Consider the following 16,002-nt stretch of genomic DNA (forward strand, 5'->3'; position numbering starts at 1 on the left):
GGCGCCCCCCGAGGAGAGGGCTGACCGCGGAGGAAGGGGAGCAGGGCTATGAGTCACAGTCGTGTGTCACTGGGCCGGCATTGCAATTCTCTGCATCACGAGAGGTGTGGAAAGGCCGCCTCGGGGACCGAGGTGGGGAGGTGCGTCCAGGGCCCGCGCCCGGCCCCGGCCTGCAGGGCGCGCCTCTCGGCCGGCGCCTGCTTCTCCGCGCGCCATCTTCCCACTTTGGCTTTCTTCTCGGGCCCGAGCAACAAGTCTTTTGTTGAGCCAGCCCCCGGAGGCGGGAAACTAGAACCCCTGTCCTCAAGGCGCTTCCAGCAGGTACCCCTCGCCTTTGGAAGGCTGAGTCCCCGCGGAGGGATCACACCCGGGGCACCGCGTGCTCCCCAGGCGGCGCGCAGCAGGTCACCGCAGGGCTCCTCCCTCCGGTGTACCTGCGAACGAGCCAATCGCTCGGCTCCCTCGAAGCCGGCACCTGGGTGGCGGCCGTTACTGGACTTAAACCGTCCGCGTTTGCTAAGTTTCACGTTTGAACCTCACGACTGGTATTTGTACGGGGGCTGTGGGGCCAGGCGGGGACGCACGTGCCCTCTCCCGTCCGGCCAGAGGGAGAGGCCGTCGACGTGGGCTAGGGAGCGCGCGTGGACGACCCCCCAAGCTCCGCCGCGCGGGGCTCGAGGCCGCCAACGCCCCCTTATCGGTGTGTCCCTGGCACCCCACGGCGACGGCGGGGCCGCTGCCACCTTCGCAGGTCCCGCCCCCGCCCGCGCCGGGGAGTGTGAGAAACGAGGGCCGTCGGCGCGCGCCCCCGCGCACGCACGCGCGACACCGGCGGCGTCGGCAACCACAGGCGCGCGGCGGCAGCGGCGGCTGGCCGCCCTTTTAAATCCCCGGGCTCATTTGCATGGCCCCGCCCCCCAGTGACACGGCTGGCGCGGGCGGGCCCGTCCCCCCTGCCCCTGGGTCGCTCTTTTTAAGCTCCCCTGAGCCGGGGCTGCGCTTCTCTAATTGGGACTCGGAGTCGGGGCTATTTCTGGTGTTGGCGCGGCTCCAAGAAGGCGTGAGTTCGCCGCCGCTCGGGTGGCTTCTTTTTTTTTTCTTCTAGGTCTAGAATCTAATCACATTATTATTTATTGAGGCCGCGCACGGGCCGTGCCCAGCTTCCTGCCCCTCGCCATCCTCCGGGGGAGCGGGATCCGTCCGTGGTCCCTCTCCCCAGCTCGGATGTGACACACATCCCCGGCGGGGGCCCGGGCGGCGCGCACGCAGCGGTCTCAGCGCCTCTGCCCTCTCTCCCGGTTTCAGATCCGCATTTGCGACCGGCGGCGGCGGCGGCGGCAGCGGCAGCGGAGCAGCCCAGGCCGGTCCCCTGCGCCCAGCCCCGCCGCGCCCGGCAGCCCCGAGCGCGCCCCGCCGGCGGCCTGCCGAGCTCGCGGTGAGTGTCCGCGGCGCGCCCGGGGGGCCTGCGGTGCGCGCTGCCCGCTTTATTCCCAGGCCCCGGGCTTGCGCGGGCCGCGGGAAAGGGGAGGCCGCACTGTGCGCGCGGGCGGGCGGACGGGCGGCGGGGCCGGGGTGGGGGCTCCGCAGAGCGCGGCGTCCTTCGGTCCCCCAGGCCGAGGGCGTCCCGCGCGCGCCCGGGGGGTGCGGAGACCCCCGGGGACCGGCGCGCGGAGGGGGAGGGGGCGCGCGGCTGCGGCGAGCGCCGCTTGTGCACCCGGCGGCGCCCGTGCACCTCGCGCTCGGCGAGCCCGGCCTCGGGGAGGGGCGCGCGCTGCGCAGCGCGGCGGCAGGAGGTGGGCGCGCACCCCCCTCAGCCGGGGAAGTTCTAGAAGTGTGGGGGAAGGGCCCGGTGCCCCGAGATGTCTCCCTGGCATTTCCTCGGCCTTTGCCAGGGTCGTACTGTGCGTGGACGAGGCCGGATCGCGTGGGCCTGGGTTTCGGGGCTTCACCCACACACCTTTGGCCCTGCCCCGCGCCTCCTCAGCCCCCAGGGCCGGGCCTGCCCTCTGCCACTACAAACTGGTTCCTCTGCTTTGCTGGGTTCTGTTAGAACTAGTCCCTTTGACTCCCCGTTTCTGTTTGGTTCCCCCCCGCCTCTGAGGTTTTGGTTTTCGGGGAGGGAGGAGGGGGTTTTCTTCCTCCAACTTGCACCAGGTTTCCTGCCCCCAAGGCGGGCTTGGGTGCCCCCTCTGGCAGGAAGTGGGGCCGGGCGCACCCGCGTGGCGGTGCACGTGGTCGGGGTGCGCCGTTTCCCGCGCCTGCAGGGCCTGCGCCCCTCCCCCTCGCCCTAGCGCCTAGACTCGCCGGCCTACAACCGCCAGGCACGGACACTGGCGGAGGAACGCTCAGTCTGGAGCAGAGGGCGCCAGGGTCTTAACCTGCTTCTCCTCAGTAAGCAGAGTTGCGGTCTGTAAGCATTCCGCCAGAACCTACTTCTTTTTTACCAAGTTGCTGTGTGACCTTGGGCCACTCCTGGGTCTTCTCTGAGCTATTTTAAAAAAAGAACAAGCTAACAATGGACCTGCCAGGAGTTATTCCTCTGGTTATTCCTGCCTAGTTGCCTGTCATCGAAGGGCCACTGTGCGTGCGGAGACAGGCTGGAGACTCACCAGAGCACATCGGGCTTGGACCCTAAATGTGGCTTCTGCACGCCAGGCCTCCCTGTGTGCAGGAGCAGGTGGAGATGAGTGGTTTCTTGGTCTCACTGAACGGGGACTCTGCTCCTAATTCAGTGGGGGCGTTGGGGGAGCAGGTGGTTCAAAGAGTCCCTAACGGTAAGGATTGGGAAGGCACCGGGTGGTATAACAGTGTCCAGGAAGCCTGGCCGGGATCTGTAGGCAAGTTGGGCCCACGGGCTCTGTCTGGGATCGGGCCGGCTTTCTCCCATGACCCTCCCCCTCCCAAGGGCCTCGGGCAGACCTCAGTGTGAGGTCAGCACTCATTTAGCTGATTAATTTGATGTTTGGTTTGAAGGAGACCTGTGGTGCTATGTAAGATTCTAATCACGGCCTGTAATTAGGGAACAGACCCAGCCGCTAATGATGGAGCTGGCCCAGCCACCCTGTGTAAAGGGGTCTCAAGTTTGAAATATTGTAATCGAATAATTAGCAGAGTTCCACCATCTGGAGCGGCTCTTGATGCTTGAGAATTAGGAATCGTTAAGTGTTGTAAAAATCACAAGTTACCAAAATGTTTTCCTGTCATTGAGTCAAAATTAGTAGTTGCCTCAGAAATCTGAAAAGACGGTTGGGGGCACAGCTTCCGTGGTAAGCGAAGAAGCCTGGTCCCTTAGCACCAGTGTGGGTAGCTCTGCAGGTAGCACTACTGCCCTCTCCCTGCCCCTGTCCCTCACTGAAGGCCACAGGCTGTGTTGGTCCCTGCAGAAGTATGGAGTGGGGTCTCCTGGGCCTGTGACTGAAACTTGGTCTTGACTGGAAGTCAGCTTGCTGGCTGTCTTGTTTGACTTCTCTAGAGGGAGATCCCCAAGTACAGCGTGGAGGCCCTTTGTGGTGCGCTTCTCTCTCTCTCTCTCTCTCTCTCTCTCTCTCTCTCTCTCTCTCTCTCTCTCTCTCTCGCACACACACACACACACACACACACACACACACACACACACACACACACACACGGCGTTGTCCTGGACCTGGGAATCAAGCCTTGCTACCCAGAGAGTCTTTTAATTGACAGGGTCTTTTTGAGAATCTGCCCTTCCCACTCCTCCATCCCTACCCGTTGCCACCGTCTCTGGGTCTTAGGTATGTGATGGGCTCTGGTATTTGTTCTGGTTCTCAGGCTTGGACCTGCGGGGTGGCTGCCCTGGCAGGATGGGGGCGGCAGCTGTGAGGAACCACTTCAACTTGCCCCAGGCCGGCCTCGCCCCTCCAGCCAGGTCTGAGCTGGCCGTGCCTCTTGGGTGCCGCTCTGGCAGTCCCTGCGGTGTTCCTTGGGATGGTGAGCGGTGGGAGGAATAGTGGGGCACCTGTGTAACTGGCACCACTTTGTCTCCCAGCATCACAGCCAGTCCCCCTCACTGCCCCGTAGAGAAGAAAGATGAGCGAGTCCAGCTCAAAGTCCAGCCAGCCCCTGGCCTCCAAGCAGGAGAAGGACGGGACTGAGAAGCGAGGCCGGGGCAGGCCGCGCAAGCAGCCTCCGGTGAGTCCTGGGACGGCGCTGGTAGGGAGTCAGGTGGGTGAGCAGAGCCTTGCTTTTGTTTCCTTTCTTGGGCTAGGGAGGTACCTGCACCCAGCAGGGTGTGACCCTCCTGGGAGGGTGCAGAATGTGTCTCCTTCTGTGTGCGTGCCTTTCCCGTCTGTGTGCTCACTGCCTTTAAGAACTGTCTGAGGAACTCGGTGTGGAGCGTCACCACATGGCAACCCACCCAGAAGAGTGGAGGCGGGTGTGGGGCCCAGCTCTTCACTGGCCTGTCACTGTATACAGTTTTAAACACATAATCCATCTCTCGTCCAGTTGCCAGGTTTCTCCATCCTACTGCCCGTTTCTGTCCTTCCTATGTCCGGTGGGAAAGGGTTCCTGGGCCACTGGGAGGGGGGGTGTTTGTAAGTGGACATTGAAACCCCGTGAGGTCCCCGGGAGGGTGGCAGCAGGATATTGGCTGTGCCACCTGCCTGGCTCTGCACTGGAGCTCTCAGCAGTCTCCCGAGTGAGGGGAGGCTGTTGGTGGCCCTGTGGGGGTGGGTGAGTCTCCAGAGAAGGGTGGGGGACTAGGCCTGTAAGCCCAGCACCCTCTGTTTTCCATCCTGATTACTGGACCTGGCGGTGGTCACTGGACCAAGGCTGGCCTTTGGTTTTGTGGGCCAGGATTGCCTCGTTCACTGTATACTCCTGGCTCCGATTCTTGAGTGCTGGTATTGATTATAAGTGGGAGGGAGCCCCCATGCCTGACTTAAAACACAACCTTTATTCTGGTTTGGGCTGACCAGAGGTCAGGTCTGTGTGTGGCCTCTCTCCTGGAGAGGGGTTTCCCATGTAAGACAGGAGGGGTGGCAGCAGTTGTGGCCAATGCTGGACACTGACTTTGCTGGGGATTTGACTCACCTGACGCCCTAGGTGTTAGTTAACACGCCACCTTTTACAGGTGAGACAGACTATGGGATTAGGCAGTTTGCAGATCAGTAGCACAGGAGTTGATCAGGGCCACCTATCAGTGGCTTCCCTGCCCCAGGGACATCTTTCCCAGAGGCCTTTGGTTTCTTATCTTTGATCTACAACCTTCAGAGACTGGGGGCCAGGAGCTTGATGAGGGTCAGGCAAATTTGGAGTCCCCAGGGCTTTGGCTGCTGCCACATCCCTGACTCCCACCTGTCTTTGCAGAAGGAGCCCAGTGAAGTGCCAACACCCAAGAGACCTCGGGGCCGACCAAAGGGAAGCAAAAATAAGGGTGCCGCCAAGACACGGGTGAGACTCTTATGTGTTTATGCCAAGCGCATCTGTGGGTCGTTGTTAATTGTGGAAATTGCGGTGCCCAGGACAGTGGGGAAACCAAGTTAGGCCTGGAAAAAGGCAAGATAGTGAGAGTGAAGGCCTGTGCCAGCTCTGCGCTGGGACTGTCACCCTCTTTGATCCTGAGGGCATGCACCGTGCAGGGAGTCGGTGCCACGGCCTTCCAAAGAGTCGCCTTTGTTTTTATTTTACTTTTTAGCGCGCGACTCATATCCTCTGAGTCACTTGTGGAAGGGGGAGTAGGGGTGTGTGTGTGTGTGTTGGATGTGGGGGCGTGGACTGGCCAGTCATCAGCAGCTGGCCAGGGTGGACCTGCTGGTGGTCCCGGACTGCTCCACGCCTGCCTCACCTGGGGCTTTATGGCGGTGAGGACTGTTCAGCACTCTGGACTGAGAGCTGTTTCTTCTCACTCTAGAAAACGGCTGCAGCTCCAGGGAGGAAACCGAGGGGCAGACCCAAGAAACTGGTAGGTTCTCATTCTTTGGGGGCAGTGTTAAGAATGCCCCCAGTGTGGCCAGGGGTGTTTGAGCATACGTGAAACCTGTTAACATGAATTCAGGACTCTCTTCTGCTTGAGAAGATAATTCCTAATTTCAGGTACCCACTGTGGGAGGCACGCTTTGTGCCCATGTACCCCTTATTAGGACCTTTGTGGAAAGGCCAGGAAGTGAGGATCTGGACAGGGGACAGTGGGGGCAATGCAGGGGCCTATGCCTCCAGGATACTGTGTTCTTGGTCCTGTTTCCAAGCTACCCAAGGCATTCCTTGAGCTGAGCCACCCTTAGTGGAGGGGCTGGGGGGCCCTGCTGGCTAGACCCCAAGAATGAGTAACAGGAAATTAGTTGTTTTGGAGTTTGCCTGGCACTGTGGGGCCCTGTGGTGTCCCAACATTCCCTTCCAGTGAGTGAACCCCTGGGGCTCACTTCCTTCCCACCCTGGCTCACTGTCAGCCATTGGCTACCTCAGGCCTTCTTGGATGCAGCCGGCACCACACCTGCCCTAGGCCACCTAGTGGCTCCCCTCCTGTTACTGTCTCGTGCCCTTCTGCCTCCTCCCTGGAGAGCTTGCCACTCCCTGGAGAGCTTGCCACTTCCTCAGCCCTCAGCTCAGCCTGGGCTAGGTGCCTGGTCTGGCCTGCGTGAGAGCTGCCTGGATGTGAGAGCAAGTGTGTGTGTGGGTTTTCCTCCCTTTAAATCCTTCATTTTTATGAATGAAAGCAGCGTGGAGGTTGCTGAGTCACCACACACTCAGCCCTGACTCATCCCCCTTCTGCAGAGGAGAGCCTGGGAGGGAGGGGTTGGCAAAGGAGGAGGGCCAGGCCCAGCGTTGTTCTGCCTCCTACAGGAGAAGGAGGAAGAGGAGGGCATCTCCCAGGAGTCCTCGGAGGAGGAGCAGTGACCACGCGCAGTGCCGCCTGCTCCTTGGCCACCACAGGAGCAGCTTCCCCTGGGACCGGAAGCCCTGCTTCCAGCCCCCTCCCCACCCCCACTGCACACTACCGCACCAGCTGCAGGCTCTGCGGCACCCACGGGAGCAGGGTTTGGCTCAGTCCCTGTGCCCTCCTTCCCAACACACCTGCCCTCTCCCGACAAGGCTAACTTCCCACTTAGCCGCAGCCTGCCCTGCTGCGCTCTACCCTGGAGATGTTGCTCTCTGGGCTCTTTCTTTTGCAGGTCCCTTCTGCTCTGCTGTTCCTGGCTTCCTTATACAGGGTCCTGGGAACATTCCCTGGCCTTAAAGGGCCCCAGCCCCATCTCAATTCAGACAAACCCCATTGGCTGACCTGGCCGCAGCAAGTGTGGTCCGTGCAGGGATACATAGATCCCAGCATGCCCCACCCCTCACCGAACTGTCACCAGGTGGGTTTCTCAGTCACTTTTGCCCCACCTTACCTAGACCCTGCATTAGGTTGGCTAGAGTCCCTTGGACTACAGGAAGTAGGACATGATGGGCCACCCACCTTGTTCTCACCTGGGACCCAATGCAGTGACAGATGGGGGTCACACCCATCTCCAGGGTGAGGTCCTATTCTCTGACATTCACCTAAGGCAGATGGGGCGCTAACTCACCTCCCCCACTCTAGGCTGTTACCCTTCCTCCAGTGGGGCACCAAGGAGCTAGCCTTGCCCCCCTCCTTTTGCTCCTCCCTGCCCCCCAAGGTTCTGGTTCCATCTTCTCCTCTGTTCACAAACTACCTCTGGACAGTTGTGTTGTTTCTGTTCCATGTTCATTCTTAGACACCCACCATTGCTGCTGCTACCAGCACCAAAAGTTCATCCTCCCGTTCTGCCTGCATTCTCCCCGAGACACTAGAGGGGGAAGGGGGGCTGGGGTGCAGCAGGCTGGCTACCAACCACCCCACACCAGGGACGATGGGGCCCTGCCCCTTGGATGCTGCAGCAGAGTGAGGAGGGGGACCCATTTTGATGGGAAAGGGGTGTAGGACCACCTCCCCTCGTTCTGTGGGGGAGGGGTGGTCAGTATTTGTCCCGGCCTGGGGCTCCCCCTCTGATTTCCTATTTGCAGTTACTTGAATAAAAAAATAGCCTTTTCTGGACTGAGCTGCCAGTGTGTGAGATGGGTAAGCAGGGCATGAAGCAATCAAAGGGTAAAAGATGCTGCCCGCAGCCAGCCTGCCCCATACAGCGAGGGTAAAGTGAAGCCATCAAAGTTTATTTACAAGATATATACACCAGATACTATACATCTGGGCCTGTCGCCATGGGAACAACTCCAGAGGCCTCTTGGATTGTGCCACAGCAAGGTCCAAGCAGGCTAGAGAAGGCAAGGCTGTCACCCACTCCACAAGGAAAACAGGCTTGGCTTAGGGCCAGCTGTGGATAGCAAGTAAGAGGGGTGTGAACCGTCATGTCTTGATGTCCAGCAGGGGCATTCGCTTGTGCTGGTAGCTGCTCTGCCAGCCGAGCACCACCTGTGGAGAAGAGTGCAAGAGGCTCCAGCCACCCTGTGCCAAGCTTCTGGTAGTGGTACCTGACTTGTCTAGTGAGGGCAGGATGGTGCTCTCACCTTGGGGTCGCCCACATCAGACAGCAGCTCCTGCTCCGCCTCGTGGAGCTCTTCTGCAGGATCATAGCTGTACATGGGGAGCAGGTGATGGCGAAGCTGGTCCACCCTTGGGGAATGGGAGGGTAAGGCTCAACCTGGGCCCCTAACCCTGCTTCCCTCCCTCAAGCCTGGGCCATTAAAGGGCCACCAATAACTAGCCAACGCCTGGAAAAGAGAAGCATTTCAGCTAGAGGGCATAGTGCCGGGGTTCGGGCACTCACCGCTTTTTCTTCTGCACGTACATTACCTGTAACAGAGACATAGGACTGTAGGAGCTGGGAGGTCAGCGTGTCCCTGCCGAGGGCCCACATCCACACCCTTGAAGGACAGCTGAGATGCTGTGGGCACCAGGCCAGGCCCACCCAGCGGCTGCCCTAGCCACGTCTGTGGGGGCTCCTTACCACAGCCACCACCACCCCGACCAGGGTGATGAGGAAGAAAGGCCCCAACACATAGCCCACCATGGAGTCGCTGTTGGCCTGGGGGGCATTGGGCACTGTCGTGTTACTCATGACATCAGTAGCCAGATGGCTGGGTGGTCTGCATGGGCAATGGTGGCCTCGGGAGGGCACCTCCCCTGGGCTCCCTGGGGAGGAGGAAGGGAGGTTACCATTTGTACCCTATGGTGACAAGCAGGTTTGTATCCCTCCCCGAGAGCTGGAGTGGGAATCCATCCAGGAAAACTTGAGGCCAAACACTAGGATGAGACACCCAGATAACGGGCTCAGAACACCAAGGGTAGGCCCAGATCCCAGCCAGGCCGCCTGCTTCCTGCCCAGCGCTTACGCGCACTTGAGGGTGTGGCCCAGCTCAGCCGCCTAAGCCTTTGTAGGTGTCAACTGCTGGGAGAAGGTTAGGTGCAGGGGCAAGGCTAGATGGAGGGAAGAGATACAAGAGGGCCCTGCACTGCAGAGAAGGGGTGAGGTGGGATCATGTGAAGGGGTCCTGGTTCCGTCCCCAAACTACAAGCTAGGGGCTCCAGGCCTGGGTTCTACACCCTCGTAGTGCCTGATGTAACCCTAGACACGGTCCTCAATGGGGATGCTATGTAGAGGTGGACCCTATCTTCTAGATGATGTCACCTGCCTCTAGTACACCCGGGACTCCTCCCATGTCTGCTCCACTCCCAAGGCAGGGCTGACTGGCAGAGGTGAAGAGGACGGCCCCCATCGATAGAAAGGAGATCATCCTGGGGCGGTGGCACTAAAGATGGCCCAAGTTCCTATCCCAGTCTCAGGAAGAGATACAAGCTAATTGCCCCCTGTCCGTGGGCCAGTTTTGCCAGTTCCCAGTCGCGAGCTTCCCGTCCTCAGGTCAAGGGGGCCAGAACCGGAAGGGTATGAGGCCGCTCTTAGGATGCTGCTGGCCCGCCACAGCGGGCAGAAGGTGGCTCCCTCGGTGCGGGGAGACTCGGGGATCAGGGCGGGGAAGGGAAGCTGGGGCATGCCGAGGGGTCGCAGCCCCCGTGGACGCCGTGGAACCCCGGCATCTCGATGCTAGGTGCTGGCGCGGTGCAGCCCATCCAGCCCGGCCATGCCTTACCTCCCGCCGAGCAGCTCTGACAGCAACACCGTGGGTTGGCTCTGGCCCCGGAAGAGCCCTCCGGCGCGTGATCAAAGGACCCGGAGAGGAGGCGGGGCCTCAGCGCCGGAGTCCTTCACACTGGCCAATCCGGAGGCGGGTGGGCGGGCCTGCCGTGTCCACGCCGCGGCGGCAGGGGGCGGCAAAGGGCCGCACAGTGGGAAGGTGGCCGGGCGGCGTGATTTCCCGGCTGCACCGCAGAATCCGGGGAACTGGGAGCTGGCGTGCAGGGCTGTACCCGGGTGTGGAGCCGAGGCCCTCCCTGCTTTCTGTCCCCATGTCTGCAAGCAGGTTGTAGTGAAGCGGAAATACGTGGGACACCCTACGACCCGAATGTCAAGCTCCTCTGAGCTTCCCGCTGAGCAGGGGGGAAACACAGGTAGAGCCCCCCGAACCCCGATGTGCCACTTACTTGTTTGGGTCACGGGCAACTTGGTAAGATCTGGTCCAAACTGTCACGTCCTGATCAGTAAAGTTGCTCAGACTGGAGAAATCTGAGTAAGATTAAGTTTCAGCTGGAGAGATGGCTCAGGGGTTAAGAGCTTTTACTGATCTTGCAGAGGTCTTGTTAGGTTCTCAGCACCCAAGAGATAGATACACACATCCATTTCCAGAGAATCCAACGCCCTCTTCTGACCCCCGCGAACAAGCAGGTGGTACAGGCAAAACATATAAATCTTTAAAAATTTGATGGCATTCACAATTTGGTCTGTTTGTGGCAAAGTCTCACTAAGTATCATCCCTGACTGGCGTGGAACTCGCTATGAAGCTCAGAACAACCATGTGAGCCTCCTGGGTGCTGGGTGGGCATGTGTCACCATGCCCAGGGAGACAGCACTCCCAGCACTCAGGAGGCAAAGGCAGGTGGATCTCTGTGAGGCCAGCCTGGGCTCTGTGATTGGAGAGGCTCCAAAGCTACACATAGAAACCCTGCCTTGGCCGGGCGGTGGTGGCACACGCCTTTAATCCCAGTACTCGGAAGGCAGAGGCAGGCGGATCTCTGTGAGTTCGAGACCAGCCTGGTCTACAGAGCTAGTTCCAGGACTGGCTCCAAAGCCACAGAGAAACCCTGCCTCGAAAAACCAAAAAAAGAAAAAAGAAACCCTGCCTTGGAAAAAACGAACAAACAAACAATATCTGGAGGAGCCAGGTATGTTGGCACACATATTAAGTCCCCAGCTTTCAGGAAGCAGAGGCAGGCAGATCTCTGTGAGTTCAAAGCCAGGTTGGTCTATATAGGGTTCCAAGGACAGCCAGGGCTACATTGAGAAACCCTGTCTCAAACAAGTAAACAAAACAAAACAAACAAAAAATTTAGAGATATTGCAAAGAAGCAGGAAAATAAACCAGTTTATAATAATAAATATTTTTAACTGAAAACTGCCCAGAACTGATACAGGAGCATCACAAATTAGAACTGTGGAGGGTTGGAGAGATGGCTCAGTGGTTAAGAGCACTGATTGCTCTTCCAGAGGCCCTGAGTTCAATTCCCAGCAACCACGTGGAGACTCATAATTTGTAATGGGATCCAGTGCTCTCTTCTGGCCTGCAGGCATACATGCAGGCAGAACACTGTATACATAATAAATAAATAAATCTTAAAATAATAATAATAAAATTGTGTTTCATCTTTGAAAAATTAAGACAAAGGTTGAAGAAAACAGGTTTTTCAAGACAGGTCTTAGCCTGCAGCACAGGCTGTGTCTTAGCCAGGCACAGGCTGTGTAGCTGCTAGCTGCCCATGGCAACACTGGACGACTACACACGGTACAAAATATTCTAACAGCAATAAAGCCAGGCCTGGTGGCGCCTGTCTTTAATCCCAGCCCCCAAGAGGCAGAGGCAGGCAGATCTCTGAGTTTGAGGCCAAACTGGTCTACAGAGTGAGTTCTAAGACAACCGGGACTACATAGAAAGAGCCTGTCTCATAAAGAAAAAGATAAAGAATAAAAAGAAAAAAAATGGGCTAGAGAGATGGTTCAGCTGCTAAAGGGCATACACAGCTCCTGCAGAGGACCCAGGATCTGCGTGTGGCTCATGTCACCTGTCACTCAGCTCCACAGGCAGCCTGATACCCACTATTCTTTTGAGTGTGTGTGTAGGCCAGAGGACCTCTGATGAAGGTCTTTAGGAGTCTTGTTTTTGTTGTTGTTTTTGGTTTTTTGAAACAGGGTTTCTCTGTGTAGCTTTGGCTGTCCTGGAACTCACTCTGTAGACCAGGCTGGTCTCCAGAGTGCTGGGATTAAAGGTGTGCACTCCACTCCTGGCAGAGCCCTGCTCTATTAAACAGGCTCTCTTGCTGGCCTGGAGCTCACCAAGCAGATTGGACTGGTTGACAGTGAGCACCAGTGACCCATTTTCCTCTGCTCAGACTGAAGGATGGACCTCAGACGGATGTTTACACAGAGGCTAGAGATGGGACTCAGGTCTCCATGCCTGTGCAGAGTACTGACTGAGCCATCTCCCCGTCCCTATTTTTGTTTTAAAATTATTATTGTTATTTATAACTGGGTCTTCCTGTGTAGCCCAGGCCATCTGTGAATTGATACCATCCTGTCTCAGCTTCTCAAGCACTGGTATTACAGGCCTGCCACACCATGACTCGCTAGGTTTCTTTGTTGTTATTGGTTTTTTTCTGTTTGAGACTAGGATCGCACGTAGCCCAGGCTAGCCTCAAACTCAGTGTGTAGACAAAGATGGCCTTGAACACCTGATCCTCCTGAATGAGTTCCCAGTGCTGCATCCGTGTCTGGCTGGCTGCCCCTTCATTCTGTCGTTGGTTGTTGTAGAGTTTAGAGCTAAGATGACAAAACACCGAGCACACTGTGGCCCTGCTGGGGAAGAGCATGGTCTAGACACAAGGGTTGGCTCAGGTCTTTACCCCTTTGGGTAGAGGGTTGGTGGGCTAAGGCAGATGGGCCATGGCTTGGCCTCTGTTTCAGACCTCTGTTTTTGGTCATCGGGTCATCTACCTACCCCTGGGCTTGTAGCCACGTTGCCCTGGTTCCTCCAGATAAGGAGGCTGAATGTCTATGTAGTGTCCTCACCCCCAACCCTGCTCCACCCTGCCAGCCTCTTATTCCATAGGTCTCCTCCCTTCTCCCAGAGCCGCCAAGGCAGCTTGTCTCGCACCAAGGTGCTGGAAGAGCCGTGTGTGTGTGTGTGTGTGTGTGTGTGTGTGTGTGCGCGCGCGCGCACGCGCGCGCGCATGCGCCAGTTGCCAGATACACATTCCATCTACTGTGTCTTCAGGATATCTTTTGGTGCCCGCTTGCTGGTGGTGGCGCGCGCCTTTAATCCCAGGACTCTGGGAGGCAGAGGCAGGTGGATTTCTGAGTTTGAGGCCAGCCTGGTATATAGAATGAGTTTCAGGACAGCCAGGACTGTTACACAGAGAAACCCTGTCTCAGGGAAATAAAAGAAAAAGAAAACAGAAAACCAACGCCATTTCCTTTGTTTTCTCTAGCCCACATTTCCCAGGAGGCCACTTTGAGCCGTTCAGCTACGGGGAGAGACTCTATTCTCTGAAAGCACCTACAGAACAGGGTAACGTCCAAGGGGACACAGTCCAGTTTAAAGGCAAAGCTCTGAGATCATTCCCAAAGTGGGGCACAGGACATGTGAACAGGGAGCACTGTGGTGCGGCCTAATGCGCTTGGAGAAAGTTCCAGGGCACAGCAACGACAATAGCAGGCAGGCCAACCCATTAAAAGGTACTGAGGGGAATGTCACCCTGAAAGATCCACCGGGAAAAGAGGCAGAAGTGTTACCCTGGCCACCAGGGGGGTGGGGTAAGGAGCAGTGAGGTCAGAGGCCAGACAGGGGTTGCTGGACAGGACTGTGGTCTACAGTTGCTGACTTGACGAGGAGGATGAGGATGAGCGACACATCCATGGCACATGAGTGACAGGCTGGCTCAGCCCTGCTTGGCCCATGGAAAATAATGATAGGTGTTGTCACCTAACATTCGTTCTTAGCTGCTTTTCTTTTTAGGGTGCGCATGTACGTACGTGTGAGATGGGATCTTGTTTCATAGCCCATACTAACCTGCAATTCTCTGTCGATCAGGCTGGCCTCAAACTTGAGACCCTTCTGGCTCTGCCCCCTGAGTGCTAGGGTTACAGCCCTAAGTACTACACCTGGATACTTATGCCTTGCCCCTAACCTTGTCACATCTGAGAAGGTGACATGTGACAGCCACCTCGGTGGCTGCTGAATGCTGGTGTCTCTGCAGACACTTGTCAAGGCCGGGGTGTGACTGGTGCCTGCTCAGGTGGATCTGGACTGTCCTCCAGGGCCTAGGTGCTAAAGGCTTGAGCAGGGGCTCCGCACCGCTAGATGGTGGAGGATTGTCATGGCTTCATAGCCAGCCGGAGGCTAGTGTGGACTCCAAAGTGAGACCCTGTCTGCAAACTAAAGCTTCTGAAAGGATGACTGAAATAAACTTTCTCATTTGACGTTGTCAGAGGTTTGTTACAGCAGTGGACGGATAGCCAACTGCCCCACCTGTCGACGGAGATCCCAGGGGGTGCATGACAATGAGACCGAGTCCCAGTCCTTGCTCACCACCTTCTGACAGCAGTCTTTGTTTGTCTGGGCATCTTAGAGCCAGGAGTATTGCCCAGGGGTGACGAGCAGGCAGCAGGCTCAGGTGTCAGACTCCCCAGGCTCAAGTGAAGCATTGCTACCTGGGATATTTCTCTATTGCGTATTTACTAGATACGGTCTCACTATGTAGCCCTGGCTGACCTGGAGCCACCCATGTAGACCAGACTGACTCCAGATTTACAGAGATCCATCTGCCTTAGCCTCCTGTGTGCTGGCATTAAAGATGCCCGCCACCATGCCCAGCCCTATGGTAAGTGTTGGTGAGAGGCCAGAGCTCCCCTGCACTCCTTTCCCTGAGCACTTTGAAATGTCTTAGCTGTTCTTGGAGCACTACAGTATCCCAGTTCCTTTCTGGCTGCCGGCTTCCCTGGGCTCCATCCCACACCGTGCTGTGCCTTGTGCATCACAGGGCTGCATGAACTGAGCGTGAGCAGGGTCTAGAGCCCTGAGGGCTCTGCTGCGGAGGAGCAGTGGTGCAGTACCCACAGCAGTCCTAGCTGCCCCCCCCACTGCCAGGCCACTGATGCCAGCTTACCTTTCCCACAGCATTGCCTACCACTGGCACCCTGCTCCAGAATGAGCAACTCACCGGCAGCAAGCACAGCCCAGGCAGAGGTGTTCCTTCAGCCTGGGCTAGCGCATCATCATAAACCCTCAGGTGATGTCTCTCCTGTGGGAAGGATCCACTTCATCCCTGAGCTTTTTTTTGGCCAGCATTGGGAATTAAACCCAGGTCCTTGCACATCCTAGGCAAGGTTTCTGCCATCAAGCTACATGCCCACCTGCTTTTTAACTTTTTTCTTTTTTTAATTTTTTTTTCTTTTTTTTCTTTTCTTTTTTTTTTTTTTTGGTTTTTCGAGACAGGGTTTCTCTGTGGTTTTGGAGCCTGTCCTGGAACTAGGTCTTGTAGACCAGGCTAGTCTCGAACTCACAGAGATCCGCCTGCCTCTGCCTCCCGCGTGCTGGGATTAAAGGCGTGCGCCACCACCGCCCGGCTTTTTTAATTTTTTAATTTTTTTTTGGTTTTTCGAGACAGGGTTTCTCTGTAGCTTTGGAGCCTGTCCTGGAACTAGCTCTGTAGACCAGGCTGGTCTCGAACTCACAGAGATCCGCCTGCCTCTGCCTCCCAAGTGCTGGGATTAAAGGTGTGCGCCACCATCGCCCGGCTACTTTTTTTCTTTAAAAAAAAAAAAAAACGGGAGTTGGAGAGATGGCTCAGCGGTTAAGAGCACTGACTGCTCTTCCCGAGGACCCGGGTTCAATTCCCAGCACCCACATGGCAGTCCA

The 16,002-nt window shown here is 57.3% G+C and overlaps 2 protein-coding genes across 8 annotated transcripts; one reads left to right on the forward strand and one right to left on the reverse strand.

The window, feature by feature from the left end:
- Window positions 1–846: 846 nt before the first annotated feature.
- Hmga1 (high mobility group AT-hook 1) lies at window positions 847–8,017 on the forward strand. 6 transcript variants are annotated; one of them, XM_075979656.1, is made up of 6 exons: window positions 917–1,060; window positions 1,306–1,435; window positions 4,010–4,185; window positions 5,332–5,415; window positions 5,876–5,926; window positions 6,805–7,009. In XM_075979656.1, exons 3-6 carry the CDS (start codon window positions 4,051–4,053, stop codon window positions 6,856–6,858), a joined length of 324 nt encoding a protein of 107 aa, XP_075835771.1. In that variant the 5' UTR covers window positions 917–1,060; window positions 1,306–1,435; window positions 4,010–4,050; the 3' UTR covers window positions 6,859–7,009. The 6 variants fall into 6 exon arrangements, with proteins under 6 accessions (XP_075835770.1, XP_075835771.1, XP_075835773.1 ...); XM_075979655.1 differs by lacking the exon at window positions 1,306–1,435 and having other exon boundaries at window positions 847–1,060; window positions 6,805–8,017; XM_075979658.1 differs by lacking the exon at window positions 1,306–1,435 and having other exon boundaries at window positions 4,010–4,152; window positions 6,805–8,017.
- A 95-nt stretch (window positions 8,018–8,112) lies between these two features.
- Smim29 (small integral membrane protein 29) lies at window positions 8,113–10,391 on the reverse strand. 2 transcript variants are annotated; one of them, XM_075979663.1, is made up of 5 exons: window positions 10,069–10,391; window positions 8,988–9,112; window positions 8,748–8,773; window positions 8,488–8,593; window positions 8,113–8,392 (listed from the first exon to the last, which is right to left on the reverse strand). In XM_075979663.1, exons 2-5 carry the CDS (start codon window positions 9,036–9,038, stop codon window positions 8,327–8,329), a joined length of 249 nt encoding a protein of 82 aa, XP_075835778.1. In that variant the 5' UTR covers window positions 9,039–9,112; window positions 10,069–10,391; the 3' UTR covers window positions 8,113–8,326. The 2 variants fall into 2 exon arrangements, with proteins under 2 accessions (XP_075835778.1, XP_075835777.1); XM_075979662.1 differs by having other exon boundaries at window positions 8,928–9,112; window positions 10,069–10,308.
- Window positions 10,392–16,002: the final 5,611 nt, after the last annotated feature.

Source organism: Microtus pennsylvanicus, chromosome 7 (genome assembly GCF_037038515.1).
Source record: "Microtus pennsylvanicus isolate mMicPen1 chromosome 7, mMicPen1.hap1, whole genome shotgun sequence".
Classification (NCBI taxonomy): domain Eukaryota; kingdom Metazoa; phylum Chordata; class Mammalia; order Rodentia; family Cricetidae; genus Microtus; species Microtus pennsylvanicus.